General features: G+C 41.5%; 1 protein-coding gene across 2 annotated transcripts in view; it reads left to right on the top strand.

Annotated features, from left to right (window-relative positions):
• cpne5a (copine Va) overlaps positions 1–16,594 on the top strand; it is an 88,422-nt gene that overhangs the window by 19,063 nt on the left and 52,765 nt on the right. Inside the window, exons 4-7 of one of the 2 annotated variants that reach the window (XM_085145270.1) lie at positions 3,081–3,184; positions 4,277–4,316; positions 5,260–5,274; positions 5,435–5,511. In XM_085145270.1, the coding sequence (XP_085001396.1) occupies positions 3,081–3,184; positions 4,277–4,316; positions 5,260–5,274; positions 5,435–5,511 (236 nt within the window). The remainder of the gene's footprint in view (positions 1–3,080; positions 3,185–4,276; positions 4,317–5,259; positions 5,275–5,434; positions 5,512–16,594) is intronic. The other variant, XM_085145271.1, reaches the window with a different exon arrangement.

Below are 16,594 nucleotides of genomic sequence, written 5' to 3'. Positions count from 1 at the left end.
GCTGAGACTGAAGAAGTCACTTCTCCCACAAAACGCTACGTCCAGATGAACAGAATCAAATTTTGGAGGTTTCTTAGGGTTGTGATCGATTGCCCTCCAACCCTTTGACTCTGGAAAAAAGGTTGACTTTCATTCAAAGCCAGCAATGTTGGAAGAATCAGGTCAGGACACAGTCCAAAGTTGCCTTTATAACACCTAAGTGATTTCTCTCTTTTTCGCTACTTGAAATACTCTTCGATTTAGGCAATGGTGCTGTCTGCACCGTGCATACACTTGTTTGCTGTGAATTCACTGGACAGCAACCTGCTCATGTTGATGCTGTTGAACATCACACAGTTTTCATATTATGCTACAGGCACTTGCAATCTTATTGCCTTTGATACGGTTGCTTCGAACATGGAGACCTGGTCTGCGACTACTGCTGCCTTTAAGGTCGCTTCGGTGCATCCAGACGGCGATAAATACGGAGTTGGTCTGCTATGAGTTTGGGATCAAGTTGGCAATTACATGCAATCTCTTTGTGATAATACCATGGTTACTCTGGTAAATCAGAAAAAAAGCTACTTATTGCTGTCTGTTTAATATATTTTGCCCTTTATATACAAAGAAATTGACACTAAACAAAACCTCACATATTTGAAACAGAGGTTTAGAAATTCCTCCACTAATAGTGACACAGGCACTCAGCAGCCTTGCTTTTATATACAAATATAACCAGAATACAGTTGAATTGAGTCTCTTTTTGTAAAAAAAACTTAAAGGTAGCCCTCATTGGCATGGACTGACTCAGACTGATTGCAATGTGTTGGCAGTGTGTTTCCTAATGGCAAGGAGATCGACTTCCTGTTTTTACTCTACTGAGATTGAGCAATTTGGGAGGAGAAGCAGACTGGAGACTATTTACTGTCAACAGACATGCATTGCACATTTGCATTGCCAAGTGCATCTCAAAGAGAAGACGAAGAAGTCTAAGAAAGTTTTCTGCAGCCTTAACAACACTTGAGGTTGATGCTTGACAGTTTTTCCTCTTATGTCTCTGAACGAATGTCTGCCGGCCTTGACTCAAAGAAAAGCAAGTCTTTGTACTGGTAGCAACGCAGTAATATTCTGTTCCTAAGCCAGAAAGTACTTTTAACATTTTATCATGCAAATATGAATGAATCAAGTGTTGTGCTCATTCGTGATAAGCGTCCTACAGTTGTCACCTCGGGTTACAGCGCCCCACCTCGAGCGTACAAACTGCGGGTGCAGGCTGAATGCCTCTCCCTGAAGGAGATAGGCCTGTGTCTTCAGCTGCAGATGACAGCTGGCTTTGCGAGCAGCCGAGTCAAGCTGTGCAGAATTGATAAAGCGGAGCGCCTCTTTTGCCCCTCTGTCAGGTAATGTGTTTTTGTTCTCCTGGGAGTAAGTGTGGTTGGTAGCCAGTGTGCCACCAGCCATCTGTAATCCAATTAACCTTCTACGGGACAAGCTTCGCCATCAGCTGCTGGTTATCCACACACCAACATGAAAGCAGATGTTACACATGCATTGTGTTTTGCTTCCTAAGAAACCAGTGAGCTCTTAACTCACTTTTGGTCACAACATGAATCTGACAATCCATCATTTTCCTGCAGCATGACTTAAAGTCTTAATATTCAACTCCCTCATCAGTTATTACTCCAGGTGCCTGACAGATTTTCCCCTGTGTCGCACTTTCACTTACCTGAGCAGCTGACATAGTACAACCTGCATAAATTCCTTTCAAACTCCTTGACGTTAATCTTTTTACCAAGATAAATCTTCTAACGTTAGGGCTCACGATTTATTTCAGTACAGGGTTACTTAAGGGAAAGAAGTCACACTGCCAGCACCCGGATATCCCTGCAGGAAGGGTCTTTTTTTCTCTCTTGACAGTTAATTGTAGAGCTTTGCAACGTTGGCTTTACATGTACTTGCCAAGGTGGAGATAATGTGTGGAGTGGGAGATCTGTTATTTCCTCGGGTGGCTTTTTTAGCTGCTCTGGTGCTGATTCTTCTTCCTTTGTTATGTTTGGCGTGGCACCAAAGTGAATATGCTATAGCCCTCCCGCTGCCACATACACCTTCTGTCATTAAAAATAGGCTGCTGTTCGCTCGGGACAGATTTCACCTTCTTTGCGTTTGCCGGAGCAGAGCTCTCACATTTTTTGACAGGAAAAGCAGGAGAGGAGGTAGTGACACACACACACATACACACAGAGTAGTTAAACTTTTATAGACCTAGACACACTTTTATACCTGATGGCAGGCTACACTTGAACAAACCCACACTCTTAGGCTGTCATAAGTTGCACCCAATCCACCCCGACTGTCTTTGCATTAGCATCGGCGTCCATCCGTTCAACGTATTCCGCTCGCGTAGCGTGGCTTGTCTGCTTTCATGTTAGGACTCACTTTGAGTCTTAACCCCATTGGATGTAATCAGAAAAGTGAGTCTGTAATCCCGCTGTTTCATCTCCTTAATAAGCCCTAACACTGCTATTATTAATTCACCGTGTCAGTTTATGGTTACTCTTTTTTACCGGCGATGTTTTATTTATGCAGCTCGACATCACTTCTCTGACTTTCTGACTGAATTATTCATGTCGGATAACAATTAATGCGTGTGTGCTCACGAGGAAGAGGGTGCAACTCTTTCCATTTTTGTTGATTTGTTTGTCAGCACATCACCTCATCACAAAGTCTTGCTGTGTAACACTGATGTAATGGTTTTTGGTGTCTGCCCTTCCTTTTGCAGGAGTGTTGTTAGTTTCCCTTTGTAAAAGCAAATGTAAAAACACCACTTGCCCTAGAAGTGGCTTTAGAGAACGATGGAGGCGTGAATGTGGTATTAAAGAAAATTAGTGTAATTGGACTCAATAAAATGCCTTCTGCAAGCTTATGCATGCCCAGCACAATGTGAAAAGGTAAAGAAGAAGAAGATAGAACCTTTTTATTCCTGTTAATACTAATTCAGATGGCTGTTTGGTAGCATGATAGATGGGATGGTGTGAGGTAATAGATCAGTAAATACAGATTCTCAAAGCTTCTTGTTCACGTCTACCTTGTCTTGTCTCTAGTTTGGGAGAACAGAGGTGATAGACAACACGCTAAACCCAGACTTTGTCAGGAAGTACATCCTGGACTACTTCTTCGAGGAGAAGCAGAATCTGCGCTTTGACGTGTAAGTTATTCTATTTGATCCATTTCTCCGAGGACACACACTGAGTTTTTTTTTTTTGTTATGCCGCCCTCTTCTCCAGTTTATTTCCAACACAGCATCTTCTTAACATCCTCTCCCTTAGCGTGCTTCCTTGTCCCCCATCTATCTCATCATCCCCTCTCCCCTTTTTCCTGCCTGTCATTTTCTCTCAAAGTCACTCTTTTTCTATCTTCTCTTGCTCGTCATCAGCTTGAGTCTCTCCCAAGGAATTATTCATTGGTGCAGTGTCTCAGTAGTCATTCGTTGAGTGGAGATTGGTATAAGGTGATAAATATTTCATATAAAGTTTTATCCTTAATCTCTCCGCTGCTAAGAAAAGCAAATGTCTGAAAGCAAGTCCCATAAAACTCACAAAGGCCGCTGTCCTGGCGTTCCTCTGTTGAAAAGGCCTGACTAGTGAAAGGGTCAGGAAGGTGCAGCTTCATTTTGAGGTCTCTCAGAACAGAATCAGGATAATTTCTCCACCCCCCTTCTTCCTGCAGGATTGGAGATGTTCTTTCAAAAATCCATATCCGCCGAAGCATGAATTCCCTGGTGGACTTGTAGGATGTTTCTGCATTGAAGGTCTCTGAGGAGTTTTAGACACTTAATGAATTAATTTGGTGCAAGACTGGGACAGTAAAGGAGGGACTGCACTCCCTCACAATCTGCGTTACTCATTTACATCTCTCTTTCATCACAGAGGTGGGAGGCAGGGCGTGCTCAGATTTAATTACTTTTCCATTAAGTTTGACTGGCAGATGCTCCAAACCTACTCTCCTTTGGTGGATTGTTTCAGTACGTGCCCCCTGGCAGAGAGTGGAAATTACATTCATAAACTATAGAATGACTTCCTTAATTAACTGTCACATTACTGCTTACGTGTTTCTTCCCCCCTCCCCATTTTTTCTTTTTTTTTTGGGCTAGGCGGCTCTCCCCCGGTGTGTGATTGACAGACAAAAAGTGTCCACGCCGCAGTCATTTTCCTTTAATTAGCTCCAGCACAAAAAAAAATCTTCTGTTGTCGTGCCCACGCACTAACCTCTGCCTTTTGTGGTCTCTTTGTGCTTTCAGGTATGATATTGATTCGAAAAGTCCAGATCTGGCAAAGCACGTAAGTGAAAAACTTTTCTAAGAGTCGGGAGCTCAGCTTTACTTCATACACAACCCTTCAGTCGTCAGTGCATGTGATATTTAGGTTCTATGCAAACCAAAGTTTGTAGCATCTAAATGCTCAAATATATTCAGAAATAATGAGTGAATTGTGCTTCATCTGCCAAAATGTTGTTTGTTATTATTATGACTTTTTTTTAGTCTTTCATCAGCTAAAATGAGCTATATTATTCCTCCGGAGCGATAATAATCAAACTTTCATTTGCATCTGGCATAGACTCATTACTTTTTTTTTCTTTTAAATGAGAAATGAAGCATTGCACATCATTATCAAAGCTATTCAACACATTTCCCTGTGTGCGCCGTGGTGCTCTTTGCAGCTGCGAATTTTGATTTCCAAGACAGACAATTTTTCTAAACAGTATCTATTTATTTTAAAATGGCAGGACTGTCTGAAAGGCGAGGTCCTTTGTTGTGCAGCATACATTCAAGAGAACAGCTCATTAAGGTGAATGTATGTCAGTGCCGCCTTTTATGCTGAAAGCTTTGATAGATAAACTCATACAATGCAGACACAAAACAATATATTTGCAGCACTTGGTTTGCATACTGCCAAAATGCTCATCATCAAATGTGTCACGTGACGCTTTGTTGTTGCGCTTTTGCATTGTATGATGTGTGTCTCCGTCACCTTCCTTCTTTTGCGCTCTTTCGCTCTCCTGTTCGCTTCCTGTGAGGCTCTGGGACTCTTTACCCTCTGCTGTTCTCATTCTGCCTCTCTGCTCTCTCGCATTTTCACTTTTGCTCTTCTTTCTCGCACTTTGTTGATGACAGTCTGGTATTTGAGTCATGTGTCTTCTGTTCCATGATATGCTCTGTTGTGTCACTGCTGCTGCCTGGTCTCTCTCTCTCTTCTTCCTCCTCCTCCTTCTTCACCCCGGAAGCCAACCGAATTTAACGTACGTGTCTGCCTCAGACGTCCTAATTAATAACTGTACAATGCTGACAATTATGCTAAACTCCTCACGGCCTCTCCTTGTTACCCCCCGTGATCCATTTGAATGTTCCCGTCCTACGTCTCTCTCTCGATCCCACTTTATGCCCTCCTCCCCATGGCAGGACTTCCTGGGACAGGTCTTCTGTACGCTGGGAGAGATCGTGGGCTCACCTGCCAGTCGCTTGGAGAAACCGCTCGGGTGAGTGGAGATTTCACAGTTCAGTTTGCAGAGTTGTGCGACAAGAATGGTAGGCTCTCAGTGTTTTTTAAATGGAAGTAGACAAAGAGCAGTTTTAATTTGGAAGTTTTCAGATACGAGATAATGAAAACTCAGCGCCACCTCTCAGCCTATTCAGTTACAGCATGGCTCTTCTGTTGGATTTCATCCATGCCAGCGAAGCTGACATCTCCCTTCTAGAGCCATCTTTATTGTACATTACAGTGCGAGATTAGACCAATGTGCTTGGATGGGAATGGGTAATTGAACATGACCAGGGGCTTCCACAATACAATTACTGTCATTAGGGAGGTGATCTAGCTCTAAGAGTGGATTGAAGTCAGCAGGAGACACATGACACTATCAGCTCCTTAGTGTAAACTGGGAAATAAGAAAGCCTGAAGCACTTGGCACCCACAGACCTGTGTGCAGCTCTTTGAGTTATGTGTCTTTTTGAGAGTGCGAAGGAGGGTTTGACACACTGTGAAGCCTGTGTTGGTGTGTGAGACCATGAGTGCAAAATATATGCCTCTATGTGAAGTATGAGGCGGTGCTGGCCCCGGCAGCGGGGGGGTTTGTGAGAACAGCAGGGCTTTGGTGTCGACCACGAACTCAGCCAGGGACCGGGGGTTGGGGATTACAGAGCTCGGTGCCCTTCAGTGTTGAATAAGAGGATGAGCAGGATCAAGAGACAGTGTTCGCCAGTGTGCTGTAAACTAGGCTTCACACCTCACATCAGAGACAGGGAGGAGGATGAGGAGCCCAGGCACACACGATGGAGAAAAGTATTGATTCCACAACCTCAGCAGGGTACCTTGATTGTTGCTGAGAGGGTGATGATGATCATAAGTTTGATGTTACAGTCCACAATTTATAAAATCAAGAAATGAGCCCCTGTGAAAACTTTCACTTGGGTTGCTATTAGCTGTTCCTGTCAAGTTTGGAAGTAACAATTCACAAAGCGCAAGAACAGTGAAGGTTTCTTTTGATTCTTTTCAACTCCATGACACTCAGTTAAGGGTGCAGTTTTCATTTGCCCTCTTTTTTTCTTTGAATAGTTAAATAACGTGCATGAGAAACGTAGTTTTTCTCCCCTCCTGTGATAGACGACATCCCAGAAGTTGTTTAATGGCTTTGTGCTCCATTTCATTGTCATACATCCTTAAGTGACACTGTTTCTCTGCGCCATAGCTTTGAGGAACGGCTCCTGCAGGGACTGAGGAAATCTGTTAGTCATGCTTAAAGGAGCCCTCCCAAGGCACGCTGCATTCAATGACCTGCTTAAGAAGCACATCAGCACCCCTTTCCCTATTTTCCAGACTTCATCTTTCATTTATTCGTCTTCCTTCCATCTACCAGATTCTTTTCTTCTGGCTTGACCCCTTTTTTCTTCATCGTGTTCTTTATTCCTTTTGTTCTTCCCGACCTCTCCCTCTTTTTCTTTCTGCTCCAACCAGCACGCAAGCACATAACAAAGCCTAAAACTTACCCATAATTTTGATTTTAAATCTAAAGTCAATTCTAACTCCTCCGCCTCCCTTTTTTAAACTTTTTTAGGAGCTAACTGTGTGTTTACAGATTCATATGCAGTCAGCTTGGAAGATATGTGGCTTCAACTCTTTCCTCTACAGCTATACAATATACCGGTAGTATTTTCCTGGCTGGCAAGAGGATAGAGGCAAGCTATTTTGGCATTTTCACCCATGCTGACAGATAGTAGAGACAGATGGAAAATATGGATAGAGAGAGAACATTGACACTGGAGATGAGGAGCAAAGCTGGTTTGCCAGCCGTTGACATTTAGCCTCGCTTTCCCAGTGTTTACATAGCTGAAAAACTATAGTCAGTCAGTTAGTATTCTGACAAAGAGAGCAGGCTAATATACAGAGTGACCTCCTTAAAATGAGAAATATGAGATTTTATCTATAACTGAAAAAACTGCATATAGGTGCTTCACAGTTCAGTTAAATAAAATATAACATCACATCACATCCTTCCCTCCACTTGCCAAGGGTGCAAAACTCCCGTGAACACTTTTGGTTCCTTTCTCAGGGAGTGCTGCTAGCTTGAGAGACACACATATCTGAGCTAAGATTAGCACATTGATGCATGCTGCTTAAGTATAGAAAGAGAGTTTACAGAAAATCAAAATGCAAACACAGTAACATACCTTATGTGTCGTGTCCGTCATTCATGCTACTGCACACAGAGGTCCAACAACTCCTGTAAAGGCAAGTGTACAGACTGGTGAACAGACCAGTGGTTCATTACAGACACAGTGGTACAAATACTTCCGTTTATAATCTGTTTTTAATGAGAGGCATGCATCAAAATTATTGGTGTAGGAAGAAATGTCAAGCTGAGTGACTGATGGGGTGAATGGTTTCTTTGAAAAAAATAAACCCACATGGGTGCTGTGACACAGCTTTCTTCGCTTTGATTGTTTTTGTGTTGTTGTTGTTGTCGTTTTGCCTGCAGGAACAAATCACAATATAGTTGTGTAGGCAACATAATAATAGTGTTAATTTAAAAAAATAGCTGTAACCTTTCCTGTCAGTATGGTGAAATATACCACACACAGTATGTTTGTACAGCATATAAATGCAGCACAAGATTAGCATGCTAAACCCATTAGCCTACCCTTACTGTGCCCTTCTGCTGCATGCTTAAAGCTGGAAATGAAACATAAGGAAGAGTACGAGTGCTGCGGGTGTGCCGATCAACCCACACAGGGAGGGAGGAAAGCTGGAAATATACAAAAATAACATATCAAAGGCATGCATGTGGAGCTGAATAAATTGAGAGCTCACATAAAAGCTCACCTGACCTGTTTTCCTGTGGGAAAACCAACGTCTTCAAAGGAATAATGATGTTTTTCCAGCACTGAATACAGAAGGATAACTGACAAAGAAAAAATAAACTTTACACCTTCTGATAGGTACAGTATGTTGCACTTCTCATGCATCTCACACATGAATCTGTTCTGTGTTAGCCCCTCTTTCTAGCTGCAGTTATAAGGAAATGAATAAGCTCTCTATTCATTATAACTATTTAAGTAAAGACAGAGGTACTAAGTCAATTCAATACTGTAACTCACTGTTTACATGTACTTACCAGGGTTTTAATAGTTTTGCAATTTTCATTAGTTTTTATTTTTATTTAGTTTTGACTTCAGATTTTCAATTTTATATCAGTTTTAATTAGTTTTTACCAATTGTTTGCTAGTTTAGTTTAGTTTTTATTTTTTTGAAAATCCTTAGTTTCAGTTTAGTTTTGATTAGTTTCAGTTATAGCTTTAGTTGTGTTTGCAATAATTAAGTGTAACAAAATCCCAGTTTCATCATATCAGTCATTCTGCTCATCCTTGGGTATGTTGCTATTCCAGCTACCATACTGCACCCTGGACAGGTCGCCTGTCTGTCGCAGGGCTAACACGCAGAGACAGACAACTCACATTCCCACCTATGGGTTCTTTAAATAAATAAATAAAGGCAGATGAACAACCATTGATACCAGGCAACTATAAAATGTATATCTTGGCCCCAATGAGACTATTAACTCTCGCAGCACCGGGTGTTCTAATTTTGGTTCAAGTGAATTGATAAACTTTTTGAAGGTAATTGACGCACACAGTTGTGTAGATATCCCCGTCCTGTTGTCTCGGGATGCATCACGCTGCCTTGCCTGGGGTTAGCTTCTGTTTTCTGGGGATGAGGGTTGAGTGTGCTCCCTTACCTTCTAAAGGTAAGCTAGGTTAGCCTTCTTGTGTGAGCTTTTCAAGTGCACTTTAAGGTTTGTGGGATTTTTTTCCCTTTAGAAATGTCCCTCATAATTTGTCTCTTTCCACTACAAGACACTTGCTTTATCCAAAACACAGTCATATTCAAAGTAATCCCAAATTGGACTCTGGCGCTTTCTTCCGACTTTTCCTGACATGATTCTGCGCGTGGACGGAGCAGCAACACAGACGACTCGACTAACGTGCTGCCACCTGCTGGCATAATGAGACACAGCAAGAAAAAAATCTGTAAACTAAACTTCATTTTCACCCTTGACTATTGTATGACACGCACACATCAATGAAAACTAAACACATTTTTGCTATAAATTCAGTTAATTTTAGTTAGTTTTGTGAACACTCATTATAGTTTTAGTTAGTTTTCCTTTTTTTGTTTTTATTTTTATTTCCGTTAACAAAAATGTTTTTTCACTTCTAGTTTTTGTTATTTCGTTAGTTTTCGTTAACGATAATAACCTTGGTACTTACCATTAAAAGTTTAGCTTGAACTTGGCTCAATTATGACCATCGAACTCTGACGATGTTCTTGATTTACCATAAATGTACTTATAGCCATGCTGCATACCTTTTAAAGACTTTTATTTTGGCTAAACAGAGCGTGCATAAAAACATCAAAGTCAAAGGACAGGCAGAAATTGCATTAAGTAATCCCATGGGTAGGGCTAAAAATATATCATTAAAAGAGAAAAGATGAAAGTGTAGTTAAACTGATAAATGTTCTCTTGAATTTTTACTTGTTTTGATGAAGATATAATTTGTTTTGAGCATCCTTTGATAAAAGAAAGTGTAGTACTTGATCAAAATCAAGAAGTTTGATCTCAGAATTGCTGATAATTAATTTGTTTTCTCTGCTGTGAGAACATGTGGCTTAATTAGTGCGGTGGCTAATGTGCCACACAACACATTCATGTCTAACCTGATTTGTGATGATAATAATTACTTTAAATAATCACCAATCATTCTCATATGGGAGGTGCAATGTCAAAGCTTGTTATTGTTTTCCTCCCGTGAGTCAGAGTGTGTGCGTCATTGTGACGGTGCGGTAACTGGAGATACCTAGTTCGTTAGAAAACACCACAATGACAGTTTTACATACTTTGGCAGGCGTCTATGTGTCCGTTTGATTTTGGAAACAGGAAAGCATCTCAATCAGGACAGCTCAGCGTTTCTGCCCCCAGAGTTTTAATTACTGATGTTAAAGCAAATGCAACTCCTGTTCAGCAGCCTTGGGGACGAGTTCAGCGTTGCTTGTATTTGAGAGGCTCTACTATATCTGGACTCCAAAGATTCCTGGTTGGTATCAGCAGGCATCATGGTACAGACAGGCAGGACATGGAGAGCCCAGGAATGCCTGGAGGCATCAGAGTCCCAGCTGAAACATAAGCTTTTGGTGTTCGCGGTAGCATCTGGTCAGGCAAAGGACAAGTGCCATCAAAGAAGAGCGGAACAGCGTGATGCTGGACACGCAGCACCAGGTTACATGGATATGGTGGGAGCATAAAGTGCAGAATGAGAGCTTTAATGTTGACTGACAAAAACCCAAAAAGATCGACTCACATGCATATCCTCTTTGCTATGAAAGCAAGACCACATGCTAAAGACCATCACTGTTACCATCTCCAAAACCAAGAGCAAACATATCTGCCAGCAGAGACTGGGGAACTGCTACAATCTCAGCCTAAACCTGCAACGTGGCTGCTCACCTCAGCGTCAGACTTGGAACTGGATCTGGAGAGATATAGAAACTTCAAAGAGGCCAGACACAGCACCGCTATCAGTCTCCTCCATGCAGTTGCTCCTATTAGAGCTCACAGTTCCCACATGGAGGAGGCAAATGAAAAAAAGAAATCCACATATCAGGAGCTGGTGGGGCTCTGCAGGAGGGGAGACTGGAAGGCATGACGCAAGCTTATTGAAGTGGGGGGCAGAGGATTCACAGGTTGGTCACTGTGGAAGATCTACATGCTACTCCACATCACAGGGACTGAGAAAACGTGAAAGAAAGAGCCTCCTGTTGGCTTTGGATTAGGAGGAATGTTCCATGCGTTAGTGCTGCTGGGACACAAGCCAGCGCCTCATCAACCCAGACTGGTTTGAGTGTATTTGATGTTGAATCACATCACTGAAGATATTCTAGGTCATGTTATTGCAAATGCAAAAAAAACTTCACCACAAATGTTAATCTGTCAATCAGTACCGACTGATCAAATTGCGTTTGTCACATGTTAAGTGATATCTGATCACAACAGCGCAATGCAGATGTTGAAAGATAAGCAGTGAACGGAGAATATGTTTTTTTTAAATAAAGCTTAGTTCTGCTTTCATCAAATCATCAATCCTTTAATTTACTGAGTTATCTCTCTGTCAAAACAAGTCAAAATTCAACATATCAAAACAACATTGTGTCAGTTCTCTAATTGAGTTTAGGACTGAACAGATAGTCAAGACAACAACAGCAATACACTGATGCAATCTAGCACAACAGCAATAAGATAAAAATCTTTCAAACTTCAAACTTTTCATATCTGTTGCGATCCGGTTTATGTTGTTTTATTTAATATTGAATAATATTTAATATTTTTTGTTTATTTTCAACAGGCTAATTTTCATCTGTAATCTCTGGTCAGATCTTAAAAACCAAGGTTTTTATTAGACTTATATTCCATCCTTCTGGTCACCGGGCATCAGTGCACGTTGGGGTGAAAAAACACTGCGCAGTTTTAAACTGTAACTGCAGTCCAACTTATTTCAGTGTGCTAAAAATCTCATCTTTGAGCAGAACTGTGTCACCTTGAAGTTCGATGAAGTTCTAGCTGATTATTATTTCACTGAAACAAATATGTTTGTAAGCAGTAGTCGCCGAGCCCCTTCTCTTAATTGCTTTGCAGTCTTATGTGCACACAGGCTGTTTGTAATTATAAAAAAGGAAGATCGAGTGTTGAAATTGATAGTAATTTACTAAACAATGGGTCCTTGATTCACACAGAGATTGCCTCAAGCTGCAGTACTCTCTCTGTGGGCTGCTCTCATCAGCAATAATGCTGAAAAGAGGACCAAACACTGAGGCAGACAATGTGAAAAATACTGGTAAAAGAACATACAATAAAAGAAAATAACAAAAATAAACAAAGAGATAAATAAACTTCAAAAATATCTAAAAACTGGTATCTAAAACAGTAAGTATTCTGCTCACCTCTTAATCTTTGAATTCACATGTTTTCTGTCCCATTGCCCAACGACTATAAAATCACCGCCCATTCAGTCTTCCTTTATAAACATTTATAAAGTGGAAGCGTTGGAACCATGTTAACCCTGCCATGAAGTGTCAGACCACATCAAGTTACAGAGAGGGTCTGTAACTTAATTCTGCTAAATCAATAATCTCCTCTCACATTAACATCAGCGCAATGACTGTGTGCCAGGAGCTTCATAGTACAGGTTTCCATGCCTGAGCAAGTCCTGTAGGTGTCCCAGTAATAATAATAATGGATTGGATTTATATAATAGACAGCACGGTGGCACGGTGGTTAGCACTGTTGCCGCACAGCAAGAAGGTCCTGAGTTCAATTCCAACATCAGGCCGGGGTCTTTCTGTGTGGAGTTTGCATGTTCTCCCCGTGTTTGCGTGGGTTCCCTCCGGGTACTCCGGCTTCCTCCCGCCGTCCAAAGACATGCAGCTTGTGGGGATAGGTTAATTGGATAATCCAAATTGTCACTAGGTGTGAATGTGCGAATGGTTGTCTGTCCCTGTGTGTTGGCCCTGTGACAGACTGGCGACCTGTCCAGGGTGTACCCTGCCTCTCGCCCTATGACAGCTGGGATAGGCTCCAGCGCCCCCCGCGACCCTGAAAAGGATAAGCGGAAGTGGATGGATGGATTTATATAGCGCTTTTCAAGGCACCCAAAGCACTTTACAATGCCACTATTCATTCACTCTCGCATTCACACACTGGTGGAGGCAAGCTACGGTTGTAGCCACAGCTACAACTTGCCTGGGGCAGACTGAAAGAAGCGAGGCTACCATATCGAGCCATCGGCCCCTCTGGCCAACACCAGTAGGCGGTAGGGTAAAGTGTCTTGCCCAACACAACGACCAGGACAGAGAGCCCGGGGATCGAACCGGCGACCTTCCGGTTGCAGATACGCTTCTGAGCCACGGTCACCCCAGTACTTTTGTCCATATAGTGTGTGTTTGTTTTTCAGTAGAAAATATGAGGGGATTTTCATACTTGAACTTGAAATGGCTCCAACGCTCCAATAGCCAGCAGATATGTCTGTGAACCTCTGCTTGGCTCATCTGGTTTAGTGCTCTCTTTGTTGGAGGCGCCAATAAATAGCTTCCTATTCAGGTTGTCTCTGCATTCTAATGTCGTTACGACAATACGATCTCTGCTCGAGGGATGGATTGGGTGACGGGTCAGTTAGAGCCGCAGATGAAATGGTTTCTAACAGGGTTCTTTTACATAAGCTAATTATGAAATGCAGCATTATATTGTATTCAAAGTTAACAGTTGAAATACTAAAAGATCAAATATGTAATGTCACGCCCGCAATATTATTTCAAACTGCTGTGTAAACTCGCAGAGCGCTATAACTTACCATAAATTTACTCAGGGAACGCTGAAACAAAGGGCATTACTTGTCTCATCTTGACTTCAGAGACTCACAGTTCTTTGAAAGTTGTTGGTTAATGTAGATGGCTGACGGCGGCGCTTCCTCTGAGATGAAATAAAATCACAGATTTAAATAATGAGTGGGAGTGAGAGAAGTTTATTTGTTAGTGAAACTGAAAATCCCTAATCCAATTATTCTTGACACTCTAGATGGGTACATGCAACCAGGTACAGTGTTTCTTTAACTTTTAGCCCCTCGTGTTTGTCTGTTTTACTTAATTGGGAGGTGAACTGTTCTAGACGGCTTATACTAATCAGCATTCTCTGCCTCGGAGCATCACACACAATTAGATCATTCTGCTGCCTTGCTAAATGCCAATTTGGGCTCTAAGGCTGAGCACTAACAAGAGTCCCTCTCTAATAATGCGTATTCCTGCTTAGATGTATAAAAACCCCAACTGTGCTGAGTGTACAAGAACCCTTTTTGTCCGATGAAACAGGGATTTATTAGGGACCATTTTGCTTCCATAAGAAGCAAAAAGCCTCCCCTCTCTGCAGCGCAGCTCTCACAACAAACCGTTTGTTTGCCTTGCCTTCCCACTCATTCAGATAAATTGTCAGCTACATTGCTCTGTTTATGACTCTTCAAGGACTTTGGAAAATTTCTGCTTTGTGCCTCAGATGAAAGGAAACGGTTCATTTATATATATATATATATATATATATATACTGTGCTTGTTATAAGTATTGTCTCTTAAAGCTCTGCAGGTAATAAGGCAATAGATTTTTGTCTTAACGCTACTAATCGAGGCCTCAAGTGCAAGCGCAGGCAAGGGCAGTGGAGGTTTTTACTCTTCCGATAAGCTTCGCTCATTTCTCTTGCAGTCAGAGCAGACGGTGTTAATTTCTGTTACGACCACAAGCTGTGTCTGCTGCAAAGGTGAGAGAGCAAACCGAAAGGCACTCTGTGTTGCTGATCTATCTATTCAGAGGCTGAAAACAATCTGTCGGTGTGCAGATTGCAATCAGAGGAGGTCAGGGCAACCCACTGCAACATCATATGAATTTCATTACATGTGCTCAGCGCTAGGTGAGGGGGGGGCGAAAGGTGGCTCAACAGTAACACTGCAGGGAAAACAGAGGGCAGAATGAACTGTGAGTTGATATTACCTACAGTCATGGTAAATAGAAAATACACCCTTAATAGTATGGTTTTAGTTATTGTGGAATAATAAGAGTAATCGACATATTTATTTTATGATTATTTATGTAACAAACTAAGTCAGAAGCAGGTGCTGCTAATCAAATTCACTTGTTTAATTGAAGGTCTGAAGCATTCAGGTGTGTGTTAACATGACTCCAACAGGAAAAGACGTCAGTAAAGGTCTTAAAAATCAGAACAGAATTGGGGAAAAAGGCTTTTAAATACGCTGCCCCTGCTTCCTGGAATAATCTGCAGAAGGAACTGAAATTATCAGAGTTGGTTACCTTGGGAGAGTTTAAGTCTGTCTTAAAGGAACGAGAGAACAGCTCTTTTACTCAGTGTGATTGTTTTTAATGTACTCTTAATTTGATCTGTTATTGTATATTTTACATATGTTGGTATGGGATATTGTATTTGATTTAAATGTTATATACCTGTGTGGTATGTGACTTTTGTTGCCATGATGCCAGGTCTCTCTTGGAAATGAGATTTTTAATCTCAATGAGATTTTTTACCTGGATAAATAAAGGATTAATAATAAAAGAAGCAATTGTTGCTGCCCGTCAGCCTTGGAAGGTTTATAAGGCCATTTACAAAGAGATAAAGATTATTCACTAGTGGAAAACATTCAAGTCAATTATTATCCCTTCCATGAGTTGACATCCCAGAAATTTACCTCATGCAGTGCTCAGAAAAATTGCATCGAATTCAGTAGCTACATCAGGCCTCAGTTAGCATGTTATATGTTCTCTAATTGAGTTTAAGTATAAGTTAATGACTTTACAATTAACAACAAGTCTGGTTTGGGAGGGTTGCAGGAGAAAACCTCTTCTCTATAAAAAGAACATGGCAGCAGAGCAAAATATCATCTGAACAAATCCACAAGGCTTCTGGTACAAAATCCTATAGACAGATGAGACTGAAGTGGAGATGTGTGGCCACAATACACAGTGACATGTATGGAGAAAACCAAGCACAGCATTAACACTTCATACCGACTGTAAAGCGTGTTGGTGGAGTGGTGATGATTTGAGCTTGTTTACCAAAGTATTCTAGAGTCAGATGTGAGGCAGTCTGACAGCTGGAGCTTGCCATAAATTGGGTCATACAACATGGCAATGGTCCCAAACACAGCAGCAAATCTATAACAGAAAAGGCGAAAAAGAAAAGAATCAAGGTGTTGCAATGTCCAGACCGTAACCTGACCTTAAGAGAGCTGTGCATCCTCTAATGCACACAGAGTGGGCCAGAATTTCTGCACAACAATGTGAAAGACTGATAAAGTCATACAGAAAGTGATTACTTCAAGTTACTTAAAATTATCCCTGAGAAAATGATTAAATGCACTATTTGACGATGAGGTTTGCTTAGTTTTTTATTTGCGGCTTCTGCATTTTGGTTAAATTTTTGTTAAATAACTAATGACAGGGTGGAAACTGTCATGTTTTG

Source organism: Neolamprologus multifasciatus, chromosome 20 (genome assembly GCF_963576455.1).
Source record: "Neolamprologus multifasciatus chromosome 20, fNeoMul1.2, whole genome shotgun sequence".
NCBI classification, from domain to species: domain Eukaryota; kingdom Metazoa; phylum Chordata; class Actinopteri; order Cichliformes; family Cichlidae; genus Neolamprologus; species Neolamprologus multifasciatus.
Note: the sequence above shows the minus strand (reverse complement) of the source record. Positions and strands in the feature narration are given on the sequence as shown.